Here is a 15,630-nt window from a genome sequence, read left to right on the forward strand (position 1 = left end):
ACAACAACAGCTTGGTGCGTATTATGAAGCACACGCTGCTGTTCACGGAGAGAATCGAAAACCCATACAGGTATGTTCCAGCTTTATCAACAAGATCGGCAATTGTTAGTATTTTTAACTTATTTTTTTCTCCTTATTTCATTTGCTCCTTCCATTGTTGTCAAAGAGCGAAGATCAAAACAGCTCCATCCCAAACGTCGTATGGGTCACTACCCCGAAAGCCATTATCCCGAATGAGCCATTACCCCGAATAGTTCAGAATTTAGCATAGTATTTTTTGTTGGCAATAAAATTGGACTGAGCATGGTTTGTATGTATGCATCTGTAATGTAAGCTGGCAAGCAACGGTGCGGAAAGTCGGACTTAAAATTTTTGTTGGTTGTGTTTTCGAAATATTCTGTTGGTGGATATTACCCTACTATTATCTGTATCAGAAACTAGTGGTCCCGGCAAACTTCGTCTTGCCATCAAGTAGGCTGTTGAAAAATGTCATTGGAGCTCGCATACAAAGTAACATATTAGTACTCCCCCGTTTCACCAAATTTTCCGAAAACTTTCCTAAACTTTTTCGTCGCACGGACACGTCGGAACCCTTCAAGAAGACAACAGTGAAAGAATTGTGGAAATATGTTGTCCCGTTCTTGAGCTATTTCGTGACATACAAACACCACTCCATTTTTATTTATATAGAAGATAGATAGATAGATAGATAAGTAAGTTCTCTTATAGAGCTGCTCAACAGCTGTTATTGGAATTCAGCTAAAGAATTTAATTTCTTTTCGAAATTCAGCTAAAGAATTCTGCATAAGAAAGCGTTTTTTTTTGCCGTAACGGTGATGGAAGTTTGTGATCATATCTTGGTGTGTTGGCACAATCTACCCAGCCTTCTATACTACAGCCCAGAAATGTTGATCAAATTGGTCATCTAAATGGTCCTGATGGTGACCATTCATTGTCGCCACTTCAAATAAAATATATAATAGCGAGAAAATAATAGCGTAATAAAATATGTTATTTGGGAATTTTATACTTTTTAATTTCATAAGAAATTTTCCCTTCTTAGCAATATAGGCTGTTCTTTGAAACATATACAAATCATAATGCCATAATTTGTTGTGAAAATTTTGGAACATACGCTGAAGTCTCGACAAATGAAAAGTATTGTGCCAGCGGATCAAATCACCTAAAGAATAATCAATTTGCCCCCACCTTTGTTACAATTGTTAGACGCAGCAATAGGTTGTTCAAGAACCACCTATAAGATCTTGACTTTACATCGGAGCCCAGCTAGAGGTACCGCCGTGCGGGGTGACATTGGTCCTAGAGGGTGACTTTGACCGCCCTTTTCGATGCATCTCTTGACTAGCACGGGAGGCAACAAACTAATCCATGACCATCTATTGGCTATTTATAATGTATTCTTGAAGCTTGCCACATTGTTTTCATTATTCTGGTTTTAGTTTGCTGTAAAAATCTTGGCCCAAAGTCACCCTTATGGACCAATGTCACCCCGCACGACGGTAGTGGCAAACGCACAACTAATCAGCAAGATTAAGCTAGTTGCGGTCGTGGGTAATAGAAACACTAAGAAGCGGGCTCTTTCCCAGCTGAAACGTAACGCCAGGAAGAAGAAGTTACATCTCCGCTGTAACAAAACCTGCTACTCAGCCTAATATTCTCACCAGCACTTCCACAGTTATTAACTTTGAGATAGCTTAGTCAATTTATCAATTTTACACAAGTATATTGAGTGGCAAGCACAAATATACTCTATGCCCTCGATCGTCGGATTCGAACCTGTCACCTTCAGGATGAATACGAAAATTATCCAATTGATCGAAATTTCACATCACAATACTCCACAATTATCCATCTCAAAATATTATACTTTCGGGGTAATGACGTTTGGAGTAGTGACCCATTCGGGATTGTGGCGTTCGGGGTAGTTGCGTTCGGGGTAGTGTCATAGAGTCGAGCAAAACAACCCAAAAACTGAACCTGTCTTGTGTTACCTCAAATTTGTGTAGGGATTTATAGAGGGTATAGTGTAATTTGTATAGGGTTTTATGTTTCTTTGTTTTATTTTTTGGGTATAATATCGTATTTCAGTGTTCAAAACCTAAATATTGAAGTATCTTGAAATATTAAGTGTTGATACTATCCTTTATCAGGAGTATAGTAAAGTAAAAGAGTAAATTTTGAAATCAAACAAACACTTTTTTAACATAAATCTGAAGTTCTTCCTAACTTCTATTATTGCGGTATTTCGTGCTATTATTGCGGTATACCAAAAACACATATTTTATTACATTCAATGCCACACGATGTTCGAGCATTAAAACTATGCTCCCTTAACCCCTCTACCGGCAGCTTCATTTTTTACCGCTAAAAAAATATTCAAATCGCGATAACTTTTTTGTTTCTCGATATTTTTGCCCAATTTTTTTATAAGACCTCAAAAAACTCTTCTAGTTTAAGGATTCGTGTCAATAATAAACATTGGTGATCTAGTTTTTAAGATATTCCGATGTTCCTTGGGGGACCGACATTTTCCATATAAAATGTCTTTGGCGACCATTTTGTTTCTGGTCAATTTATCAAAAAAAAAATAAACTATGTGCTATACAATGCCAGGTAATAAGGAGCTACTCTGAAAAAATCATACAAATCGCTTCAGTATTCTTGGAGAAATCTGAAAATTACGATATGAGGTTTTTCAGAGTTTTCAAGATCTTTATTTGTCCAGTGTAGTACAAATAATACAAGAAACATAAATGCAGTGCTGGGAATGGTAATAGTAGTAGGCTTCAATTTTCGCGAAAATCACGTGGCTCTCCCAGTACAGTAGTTTAAAAACGTGTTGGGTGCACGAATTTTCTAACTCATGAGTGTCATTGAAGGCTCTAAATGCGGGAAATGCAGCGGGAAATAGAACATTTTTCTACAGTAATTCTGGGTTGCCCTTAGCAACGGGTGTTTTGCTATTTTCAAGGCTTTTTGCCTACAGCAGCGATGGGCGTGAGTTTCACTTCGCTGACTGTGATTAGCTTTGCTTGGCTACTGTAGAGTGAACTTCAAGATTTTTCCCAACCCTGCATACATGCATACATGGGCCTAGATAGCCATAGCGGTAAACGCGCAGCTATTCAGCAAGACCAAGCTGAGGGTCGTGGGTTCGAATCCCACCGGTCGAGGATCTTTTCGGGTTGGAAATTTTCTCGACTTCCCAAGGGCATCAAGTATCTTCGTACCTGCCACACGATATACGCATGCAAAAATGGTTATTGGCAAAGTAAGCTCTCAGTTAATAACTGTGGAAGTGCTCATAAGAACACTAAGCTGAGAAGCAGGCTCTGTCCCAGTGGGGACGTAACGCCAGAAAGAGAGAAGAGAGAGCATACATGCTCATTACTCAAAGACGGCTGCACCAAATTTCTTCATTTTTTCACTACATACTCACATTAATATATCGTTCCGAGGAGTGAATATCCAAATACGATAAAAATTCTGTAGCCTGAGATATTTACATGGGTTATGGCTACACGTCGGTCCCCCAAGGAATTTTGGAATATCCTCGGATCTAGTTGACCAATGATCAATATCGACACATATTCTAGAACTAGAAGAGTTTTTTGAGAGTTTGTGAAAAAATGGTGCAAAAATATTAAGAATCGACAGTTACTCCAGTCGAGTCATTTTGATCGACTCGACTTATAAAATAGACCCCTAAATTACGAACCTGACTCATATTCCAAACAGTGGCGATTTCAGAGGTAAGAATTGATATTTTCATTCATTTTGATGATCCTGTGAAAAAAAGTTACAGTCGACTCTCCACAACTCGATGTTCTATAACTCGATATATTCTATAACTCGATGGATTTTGTGATCCCTTCAAATTCCCATACATCATGCTCTCCATTAGTCGATATTTCTATAACTCGATGTCTCTACTAGTCGATGCCACGTGGGAGTAAAATTTCCCTCCATAACTCGATATCCATCTAAAAACCCCTTTATTATACAGGGAAACACGGCCTATTTCTGGTTTGACAGTGAATAAAGGACTTGCAAATTGTAATAAAAGTTTAAAACATAAAAATAATAAAAAAAAATGTTTAGTAAAAATAAGGAATTTTTCGAACATTTTGAAAAACGTTTCCAAAGATATTTTTTTCAAAATGATATCAACAAAATGATATTGTTTGTTTGCACAAGTGATCATAAAAGTATTGGAAATATAGAAATTTGAACCTTTGATTTTAAAATTTTTGGTATCGCTATGTTCTATTACTCGATAATTCTATATGTCGATGGTCCCTTGAATATCGAGTTATGGAGAGTCGACTGTACTCCTGTATCTACGCCAGCTCATAAAGGAAGGTGTAGGGGTGGTAATTTTATGGCAGAGAAGCTTGCTGTTTGGTTAGCAGACTGGCGATCTTGAAAATTTCGTAAAAAGGTTGTAGATTGTCGCAGCTACTACAAATCGTTTCGGTGTTTTCTGAAGTAACTGCGACGATCTACAAGCATTTTATAAGATCGTTGTTGCGAGAATTTTTCACGCCACGTATGATAGAAACAATTGAAAGATACAACTACAAAGTACGAGGAAAGCGCTTGGGATTCAACCCATGACCTTCTGCTTCTGAAAATTAAAAATATAAAAGGTCGAACTATTCAGCCAATTTCCAATTATCATTGATTTTGATAACCTTCAAAAATCTACCGTTCTACACGTTGTTCCTTATTCTTCTTCTTCTTCTTCTTTCTGGCGTTACGTCCCCACTGGGACAGAGCCTGCTTCTCAGCTTAGTGTTCTTATGAGCACTTCCACAGTTATTAACTGAGAGCTTACTATGCCAATGACCATTTTGCATGCGTATATCGTGTGGCAGGTACGAAGATACTCTATGCCCTGGGAAGTCGAGAAAATTTCCAACCCGAAAAGATCCTCGACTGGTGGGATTCGAACCCACGACCCTCAGCTTGGTCTTGCTGAATAGCTGCGCGTTTACCGCTACGGCTATCTGGGCCCCTTATTCATGTGAACTTTAATTATTTTGGTAGCTTTTATCACATCATCTTATATTATATTATTCAAACATTGTACAGAAAACCGATTGCGATTTCATTGATAAATTTAAAAGATATCCCGACCAGAACCACATAACAAGATAATAACACATTCCTATCAGCAGCGGTTGAAAATAACAGAAGTTAATAAAATTTTGCTATCAAGATGGCTTTGTACTCAACTTGTTATATTTTTAGTAATACATTTATAACAACATTTATTATATTTTTGACATCGCATTTATAAGTTTGTTGCAAATAACATCCGATGTCATAAACAGAAACATAGTTTGTAATAATTTTGCTATTTTGTAACGTCCTTGCAACACAGTTCGTAATAATTTTGATATAATTATAACAGAGTTTGTTATATTTTAGTGTAATTTGATGCAAATTTTGTTAGAATTTTGGTTATTTTAACTAGTAACGGTACATGTTTTATAACAACTGGTGATATAAAAAAATCATATTAGGGGAACACATTCTGTTATAATCTTGTTCCATCCGTCTGGTCGGGATAGCATGCAGTCCTTACATCGTACTCAGGCTAATATTATTAGATTAAAGATTAAAGATAACATATGGTTAAACTTACAGAGGCATCACAGTAGCTGGACTGCAGTTACAGAATATCGAGTGAGAGATTATACTGTAATATGGATGGAACTAGCAGGTAAAGAATACTACCACCGTACATCTTGTTATGCCTACAACAACAGACCGCGTCAGAACAGAAGTCGTCTGGCTTTATTGAAAATAAATGTCTTTCAACCACAATCCACTATTTTATTATCGCCGGGAATTGGCTCCGGCCGGCGCCGTCTGAGGCTTACAGCAGTGTCCACAGTTGGGATTGACACAACGGCTTTCCTTGGCCAACGGGGAAGACGGCTGCGATGTCGCTTGTGACATGAGAATCCGCTGCTGCTGATGGGGCGAAAACTGGCTCAAAGTTTGCGGTTGATGGGGCAATGAACCGGCTGGAACGGTGCATGCGGCGTCTATGCAAATTTTTGAGGCGGAAGAAAACGGAACCGGATGGTGGAAAGTGCACACAAAAAACACGGAGCGGAAATGGAGGACTAGGACTTACCCATGAAGTATTGAATGTCTCCAGCAGGGGTAGCACCTGTACTGGATTGTTGCATTGGCGAAGATTGGAAAGTTTGATGTCCCCCGGTTCCCATCATGCGAGGGATGTTTGGCTGGTGGGCAGGATTATTTATGGGATTAGAATGCTGGTACGGTTGGTGGTTGAATTGCTGCTGGTAGTATTCCTGTGGGGAGGTATAAACAGCGGTCGATTCCTGACTTGGGGGCGCAGGGTTGTAGTTGCCATATTGGGATTGGTTTCCTGATTTTGAAGGAGAAAATATGTTCTGCCTAAATTTTAAAATAATAAAGTCATAGTTTCTTACCAGATGCAGGATTCATAACTGCTAAAATAGGGAATCAAAAATAAATCTTCGAATTACACAATTTTGCGACGTTGTTCAACAGATGCGTTTTTGAGAATACAAGCGATCAATGAAGGAAACTTCTGTGATTGCTATGATCTGTAAAAAAGAGTAAAGTGGGGCAAAAATTTGACTTTAGTGGAGTAATAATTTCTGATTCTTCTGATTCTTCTGATTCTTCTGATTCTTCTGATTCTTCTGATTCTTCTGATTCTTCTAATTCTTCTGATTCTTCTGATTCTTCTGATTCTTCTGATTCTTCTGATTCTTCTGATTCTTCGGATTCTTCTGATTCTTCTGATTCTTCTAATTCTTCTGATTCTTCTGATTCTTCTGATTCTTCTGATTCTTCTGATTATTCTGATTTTTCTTATGCTTCTGATATTCTTATTTTCTAATTTCTTAACATTATGTTTTCTGTTTCTCAAACAATTCTCTCAGTGTTATCAATAATTAACTACAAATTCGTTTTCTTCTTTCGCAGTTGGATGGAGCGACCTATCACGCCACGGTAAACACCTCGTGCGGAGGAGTCGGCCGAAACATTGCCGAGGGTATCTGGAAAATCTTTGGCAATGTCAACCTTATTACGGCTGTTGGCAACGACCAAGTGAGTACCGAGCAAAATGCACTCCTCCCACTTTAAACCCTCCGTCAATTATCCGTGTCAGTAGTTCTACATCTACGTCATCAGCTTAACTGCCAAAACCAACATCCTTTTCCTGATCCCCAAATATATTTTTATTTCCCTCTGATCCCAGTATTTAGCAACGACCTATTCCACCCTCAACCTTTCTCTATCTTCGTTTCCCAAACAGAACGGAGATTACGTAAAGCGACTGCTGCCAAACCACTGCGGGGCATCGATTCTCACCGCTGGCGACCTTCCAACGGCCAACTGTTCCATTCTGCTGGACAATCGTGGGGACTGCAAGCTGGTCGTGGGGGACATGTCCGTCCACAATGCCATCACCGCCGAGTGGGTAAGTGTGGTTCCCGTAGAACAAACGACTATCAATCAATGTGGAATTTATTTTTGATGTGGGAAATTTAGACCCCAAACGATGGAATTGACAGACCAATGCTTGTGCCAACACGTTGTTAATGTTAAGCCTCTAGCGAGAAACGATTGATAAATTAAATAATTTAATTTTAATTGGTGGATGAAAATTGTAGAATATAATAAAACCACGTGTTTGTACATCGTTGTCAGCAAACCCAACGACATAATTTGTGTACAATTTGAAATGTCTTGTATTGATATAGTATCAAAATTTCATTTTATTAGGATTTTAGAGTATTTTAAATCAAAAGCTTCAAAATTCACAGAATATTTGAAAAATTATGAAAATTTAAAAGTTACACGCGTTCAAGGTTAATTACGTGTGAATAAAAGTCTACCGCCAGTTGATGGTGATTAAAGAGAAGACATGAGAGCAACACCATTGTTATAGTCTGACCACATCAATTTGATGCAAAATTAAACATTTAACCAACATCTATCTATTCACAGATCAATTCGCACGAGAAGCTGATCAGGGAAGCACCACTGGTAATAATGGATGCCAACATCAGTGTCGAAGCAATGAAGGCTACATTTGATCTGTGCTTGCAATACGATAAGCCAGGTAAGTGAAAAAAAAATTCAAATATTTGTGATGAAACTATGGATTATGGGCATAATGAACACACGAGGCGAAATAGACACCCCCTTCTTCTTCTTCTTCTTTCTGGCATTACGTCCACACTGGAACAAAGCCTGCTGCTCAGCTTAGTGTTCTCATGAGCACTTCCACAGTTATTAACTGAGAGCTCACTGTGCCAATGACCATTTTTGCATGCGTATATCGTGTGGCAGGTACGAAGATACTCTATGCCCTGGGAAGTCGAGAAAATTTCCAACCCGAAAAGATCCTCGACCGGTGGGATTCGAACCCACGACCCTCAGCTTGGTCTTGCTGAATAGCTGCGCGTTTACCGCTACGGCTATCTGGGCCCATAGACACCCCCTTATTTTCTGAGAATATTCATATTTAAATTTGTGGGCCTCGTGGCCGCGCGGTTAGTGTTGTCAGACATTTAAGCGCATCGTGCCATTGGGTATGTGTTCGATTCCCGCTTCAGCCATTAAAACTTTTCGTCATGAATGTATCTCGGCTGTGCCACTGGAGCATGCTTGTCCGTTGTCTAGTGTTAAGTTACAGCCTGTGCAGCTAAATGGCTGAAAACGGTGTCCGTGTCTTTTAAATTTTCACACACTGTGTGAAATCTGTATTGAATATGAACTGTTTAATGGTATAAAGGCTATGTTTTGCATCAACGATCCTGATGTACCTCAAGGCTGGGACCAATTATTGTACAATCTTTCAACATCCGACCTCAATGATGTAAAAATCTGTATGTGAAGACTCTCCACAAAAAGACGTAGTTTGCATGCCAAATGAAGTAAATTGGAAAAAGTTTGTATATTTTTCCTTCGTACTGTAAAATTTATATTTTCTCCTAATGATTCTAAAACATAACTTATAAAATTACCAAAATCAAAGCTCTTCACTTGGAAAAAAAATCCATTGAAAAAAAATCTTGCCGGTAGCATAACACGAGCACAAAATTAAAATAAGTTTTAGAAAATCATAATGACCGCAAAAATATAATTTCTGACAAGCAGGTTTGGAATACTAAATATTTCACCTGTTCGGTATAACCAAGAGCACGTTTGATTGTTCGAATCATTCGATACTTGTGCAACAGTTAATTCAGACCGTACATGATTCAAGCTAACGTTCCTTATTAGTTCTAGTTTCGATGATTTTTTCATACCATATAAAAGCAATTCCTACACTCGTTACCCGTTAGTAATCGAGATGAAATCTGAAGTGATTGTAGTTTTCGCGCTAGCTTTATCGTGCTTTGCCTTTCCTTCAAATGATTATGATAACTATGACGGACCCTTTCCTCACGAGGGTAAGTTTTGATATTTTCAACAAAATTTTCCGAAAGCTCCTAGATGATCAACCACCATCATGTGTGATTGCAGCTTGCAAGAAACCGCACGAAGTATACGACGATTGTGGCTCAGCCTGCGAGAAGACATGCGAGAATTGGCAACCTGGAACGCTCGGTTGCGTAAAGATGTGCGTTGACGGTTGCTTTTGTGAGGAAGGATATGTTCGCAGCAACGCCACCGGTGAATGTATTCCGAACTCGAAGTGTTGGGCCATCGTCAAATCGATACTGCATCAGTTTGTGAACAATTGATTTTCTGATAGAATTAGTTTTAAATAAACGTGAATGAAACTGCACTGAAAGATTCCTATTTTTAACGTAGTTCATTTCGTGTAACATAACGAATGGCTCTGGAGGATTCCAGTAAAATCATTTACTTGATCAATGGAAATCTTTTTATGTTAACATTTTTGGTTTGCCATGGATTGGCACACCAAACTTGAATTGTAACTGAAGCGTTCTCAATCTTAAATGACAAATAGTGTAGGTGTACCAGTTATGGACATAGTGGTTCCCTATTTCGCCATACGGGATCACTGGAATAACACATTTTGAAAGGTTTTTTGTGTTGTAGTAGTAAGATTCAAGATATATCTTGATGTTTGAACATTCAAAAAGTTTTAAAATGTGAAAGTTATCGAAATTTCACGTATGGCCAAATAGGGAATCACTATGGCCATAACTGGTACACTTTCCCTACATATTTTAGTTGATATCAACACAAGATGATTCTTCGAGATTTGATAGTCTTCATTAACAATCAATATTTTTTTATTTTATTTCTCTAATTTTCTATCAGAACAATATAATTTTAATTCAATTGTGCGGATTTTTGTAGAAATTATGCTAAATTCAAAGCTTTTAGTTAGAATTCCAATATTTAAATAAAACCACAAAAACGGAGTTAAACTAGACAAAACACTAAAAATCTGCCTCAAATCAAATAAATTAGAAAAATTGTTCATAATTTACCACTACAATATAGATTAATCTTATGTCATAATATCTCTGTTGGAAATGGTATCGCGTTTGAATTTAGAATTTTATATTATTTATGTGAAAAAAAATTCATTGAATGCTCGAAGGGCCCAGACCATTTACTCCCTTGCCTCCTTGAGCAGCAAAAAAGAGTATGTTGAAAATTACACTTTTTTCAATATTTGTTTTAGAGCTGACAAGCGAATAAATTTCCAATTATATTAGCTTTCCCAAAATGATAATGCTCAAAACGGCTTGAAATGGATTGAAAAGGCTTAAAATGGTTTGAAATGGGTTTAAAACGGCGTACAACGGCTCAAAACTTCTTAAAATGTCATGAAACGGCTTAAAACGGCTTAAAATGGCCAAAAACGGCTTGAATAGCCTAAAACTGCTTAAAACAAATTAAAACGGCCGCCATTTTAGCGGCCATTTGAAAAAAAAGCTTAAAATGTTTAAAATTACCTAAAATGGTTAGAGTTAAAACGGCTTAAAATAGCTAAAAACGGCTTAAAATTGCGTTTAAAACGGCTTCAAACGGCTTTAAACGGCTTTAAATGGCTGAAAACGGCTCAAAATACACCGATAAAAATCTGATCCCCTCACCATGATTTACAAATCATGAAATTCATAAATTGGTTAGGTCATAATATCAGGATCACAAATCAATGGTTCCTGGAGTCATAATCATGATTCCTCATAAGCGTAACGTCCAGTGTGAAAACACTAAGCGGCGCACTTTTCTTCATCTCATTCGTATTGATCACTCCTAATTCAAGATGACGAAGCGGTTGAGTGGTAGAGTACGTGGCTTACGATCGAAAGGTTCTTGGCTCGAACCTCAATGTATGCTATTTTTAGCTTTTTTTTATTTTGTCGATCAAGGAACTGGCACCACTGTTCTTGCAACTTGTGTTGTTTTTGTGTCGCTCCATCAATTTTTCGATTACTGCCGTCGTACATCTCAACAAATCATCGCCGATCATCTTTCTGGCTCCTGACTCATCAATTACTCGCCCGCATTCGAAACCACCCTCAATCTTGGACAGGTAGGATAGTGATTTTGAAATAATAAAATCCGAGCCGGCTAGAGAGTGGATGTTTTGCCCGCACCGCCATTGCCACCCGCTGCATTTTTCCCACCTCGCCGCTCTCCTCCTGCTTCCACTGTATTCATCCAACACAAGTAAGCCTCATTCAAGCACTCGCAGCCAAGCACCGTGTATTAACACCACCACACTGGCGCTATCTCCGATTCTGCACGGAATTTAATAACTCGGACTGTACTACGCTTATCAAGACTGCTGGATAATATATCCCCGTTTGCTGTCCCGTCTTATTACTTTGACACATCCGAAAGCCCTTCGCATAACCGCATTGGCCTGTTCCGCATCCATTCGTACCCAGGATCCACCCAACGTAAGTCGAGTCATTTCGCCGTAGTGTTAGTTGTTGACATACATACGTCCACTTAAATCGCTCACGCAACGGAATCAGCTGATACGAGCAAGTGAGACGTGAGTTACATTCATCATCTCACTGCGTTTCTTCTGGATCATCATCTAGCCATCTCATCGATCGTATTGGATCGGCCCTCTACCTGACACTAGCGGGAACTTATCCAGTGTTGCTTGTTCCACTGAAATGGCTCAAATCTGCGAAAAATGTGCGAACGAAATCAGCGGTGAAACTGTTACATGTGGCGGTTTCTGTTCTTCGATCGTATGCCTAAAATGCTCCGCAATTTCTGACGCAATGTATGCTTCTATTAAGGCAAACATGCATCTGGTATGGATGTGCACGTGTTGCAGAAATTTGCTTTCCAAAGCGCGTTTTTCCAACTCTCTGGTTTCGGTTAACAAGGCTAGTGAATCTGTGATCGAGTCCATGAAGGCTGAGATTCGTGACAGTATTCTGGCGGATATCAAACATGAAATCCGTTCCAATTTCAAGACTCTCATCAATTCCGTTCCACGTACGCCAGCATCTCATTATCGAACACCGCTCGTTGCATCATCAAAATCGAAACGACCACGTGAGAACGATGACGACGACGACAATCCCGCTAGTCGACCAGCAAAGAGCATGTGTTGTATTGGCACTAATGCTGCGGATACAAACCTGGTTGTTCCAGAGGCTCCAACAGAAGATTCCAACATGTTCTGGTTGTATCTATCTGGAATTCTTCCAGAAGTTCCAGATAGCAAGGTGACCGAATTAGCAGAGTCGAAGCTGAAATCAACCAATTTGCGGGTGGTTAAACTTGTCGCGCCTGGTAGAGACATCAAATCGCTGACTTTCGTGTCGTATAAAATCGGAATGCCGACGGATCTTAAACCTACTGCGCTTTCGACAGAAACATGGCCCCGTGGAATTCGCTTCCGCGAGTTTGAAAACAAGGGTAGTAAGAAGCAGTTTTTTTGGAGGCCGACAGAACCAACGCCCAATCAATCAGATTTAACCGAAACACCGAGAGCATCCGGTCAGAGTCACTTCCAGCGATAAACTCTGCAGTGGTTTCCCGTATCGAAGGTGGTTCTCCCACAGTTGATCACAACGTTATCAATCATTCACCAAACGCCACCATCACTGTATCTCATTCAACTCCTACCACTGCGCCGTCTCCGATAGCCGATCGGTATACTCCTCGTTCGTCAAATACGCCGTTGACTGTCTACTACCAGAATGTCGGTGGAATGCGAAGCAAAACCAACGACTTTTTCTTGGCTACTGCCTCCTGTGAATATGGAGTTGTGTTTGATCCTTCGACCTTGACGCTTGCTCTTGCGTGGGCCGGCGATGAGGGCAGGATCAAACATGTCGCGCGTCGGTCGAGTGAAAGTGAAAAAGTGGCGTGATCATTTAGTTGTGTTTGATCCTTCGACGTTGACGCTTGCTCCTGCGTGGGCCGGCGATGAGGGCAGGATCAAACATGTCGCGCGTCGGTCGAGTGAAAGTGAAAAAGTGGCGTGATCGCTTAGTTGTGTTTGATCCTTCGACCTTGACGCTGGCTCCTGCGGGGGCCGGCGATGAGGGCAGGATCAAACATGTCGCGCGTCGGTCGAGTGATAGTGAAAAAGTGGCGTGATCATTTCTTGCTCAACTTTTCTAAAGGACCTATCTAACATTGAGAGGCTCTCTTTGTTTACTTTCTCTTTAATCAATAACTGAGTCACATTAACCTCCTCTGTTGCGTTTTTTGTATGAAACGCTAGCCAAGGAAATTGCCTTTCGATCTATAGTGAAAAACTTCCCAAAAGCTTTAGTATTCCACTGCTATAATTGAAAGAGAGCGAGAGAGGAGAGAATCTCTCATTTGTACATAGGTCCTTTAGTAATGTTTAGCGAGATTTAGTTGTGTTTGATCCTTCGACCTTGACGCTTGCTCCTGCAGGGGTCGGCGATGAGGGCAGGATCAAACATGTCGCGCATCGGTCGAGTAAAGTGAAAAAGTGCCGCGTTCGATAAGTTCTTTTTGATCTTTCGACGTTGACGCTTGCTCCTGGGCAGTGCGTCAAGAAAGCCCGAGCATTCGTCAGTTGTTTTCCCTCTCGGGTCGCGCGCCTATTTTCTCTGTGTGTTTTAATATAGCCGAGCAAACGAGTGAAGCTGAAAGTGGATTGTTGCTGCTCAAGGATGACGGATCAATCGGTGAGCTCGTTGCATGCTACTATTTCTAATCTATAAAATATGTATGATTGCACCTTTAATCGTTACAACGGTGAGACGTAAATATGATTTTTCAACAAACTATGAAAGGTTCGTCACTGTGAGTGTCGACATAAACTCTGATTCATAAATTAATTACGTCTAATTTTTTTTTCAAAACACCTTTTTCCTTTTACTTTTATTTTTGTAATTAAAAAAAACTTTGAATGGTTCGACACTACGAGTGTAGACTTGCGAAAGGTTCACTTTATTTAACAAACTTTGAAAGGTCTGTCGCCTCAAGTGTCGGCATAATTTTTCTCTACATAGATTGTTCATACCAAATGAAATTATTATATTTACATATAAGCATATTTATAGCTCACAAATAATTATTTATCATGGTCTAATCGCTTATCAAAGTGAATCCTGTGACCCAACGATCCTCCCCATTAACATACATCCCTCCCAGTAACCTTTGTGGAGATGCAGAGGCAAACACGGTCTCCAAATAGCAAAGGTTACACACTAACATTCCTTCCCCCAATCCCACCTGACTGCAAGGACGTGGCCGGCGCCGTTATTGATCATGTATAAATAGAGGCACTGAATTATGCACACTGAAGAAGATTATGGCCAATCCCAGCCGATCTTCTAGTTGATTCTTTGTGCATTTTCACTGACCTCGGTCAATCACGGAATAGCAACCATTGATATGTGTAGTCAGTCTAAGCTAAGCTAAGCTAAGCTAAGCTACTGCCTCCTGTGAATATGATGTTATCATTCTGACTGAAACGTGGCTTCGGAGCGATGTGAGCAACTCCGAACTATCCTCCGAATATAACATTTTCCGTTGCGACCGTAGCAGTGCATCTTGTCACTTCAGCAGAGGTGGGGGAGTGCTAATCGCTGTTAAGAAGGCTATCTCAAGTCTCCCTGTTCGACTCGAAAGATGTAACTCACTCGAGCAAATTGTGGTAAAACTCCGCCTCCAGTCAAAGTCTGTTTATGTCTGTGGGATATACCTCAGGCCGAACAGCGATCCCGACAAGTATGCCGCTCATGCTGACAGTGTGCAACAAATAATGCAAAAGACTTCCGACGGTGATTCTGTGCTGATAATCGGTGACTACAACCTGCCTCATCTGCACTGGGCATATGACGACGATTTGGATTCACACCTACCGACGAACGCGTCTTCGGAGCAAGAACTAGTGTTCACAGAGAACATGATTGCCAGTGGTTTATTGCAGATTTGTGACGTACGTAACTCAAACGATAGACTACTTGACTTGGCCTTCGTCAGCAACAGTAGCGAAGTTGAATTGTTCGAAGTGCCATTCTCGATTTTACCTCCTGACCGCCACCACAAACCGTTCGTTTTACGTTTATTCACAAGTGAATTGGAGGCTTCGCATGCAGTGTCGGCCCAGCACGATTTCAACTTTTACCGTTGCAATTACAA

General features: G+C 39.9%; 1 protein-coding gene across 1 annotated transcript; it reads right to left on the reverse strand.

The window, feature by feature from the left end:
• Positions 1-5,773: 5,773 nt before the first annotated feature.
• Positions 5,774-6,634, reverse strand: LOC110678761. The gene is made up of 3 exons (XM_021852065.1): positions 6,495-6,634; positions 6,170-6,430; positions 5,774-6,077 (listed from the first exon to the last, which is right to left on the reverse strand). The coding sequence occupies exons 1-3, from the start codon at positions 6,508-6,510 to the stop codon at positions 5,866-5,868; spliced, it is 489 nt and encodes a 162-aa protein (XP_021707757.1). The 5' UTR covers positions 6,511-6,634; the 3' UTR covers positions 5,774-5,865.
• Between the last annotated feature and the right edge of the window lie 8,996 nt (positions 6,635-15,630).

Source organism: Aedes aegypti, chromosome 3, assembly GCF_002204515.2.
Source record: "Aedes aegypti strain LVP_AGWG chromosome 3, AaegL5.0 Primary Assembly, whole genome shotgun sequence".
Lineage (NCBI taxonomy): Eukaryota > Metazoa > Arthropoda > Insecta > Diptera > Culicidae > Aedes > Aedes aegypti.

Excerpts from the sequence above, each read along its gene's own strand:
- LOC110678761 (XM_021852065.1), bottom strand. Across the intron at positions 6,078-6,169 it reads AGACATTCAATACTTCATGG|ACGCCGCATGCACCGTTCCA; the intron begins GTAAGTCCTAGT and ends AAATTTGCATAG.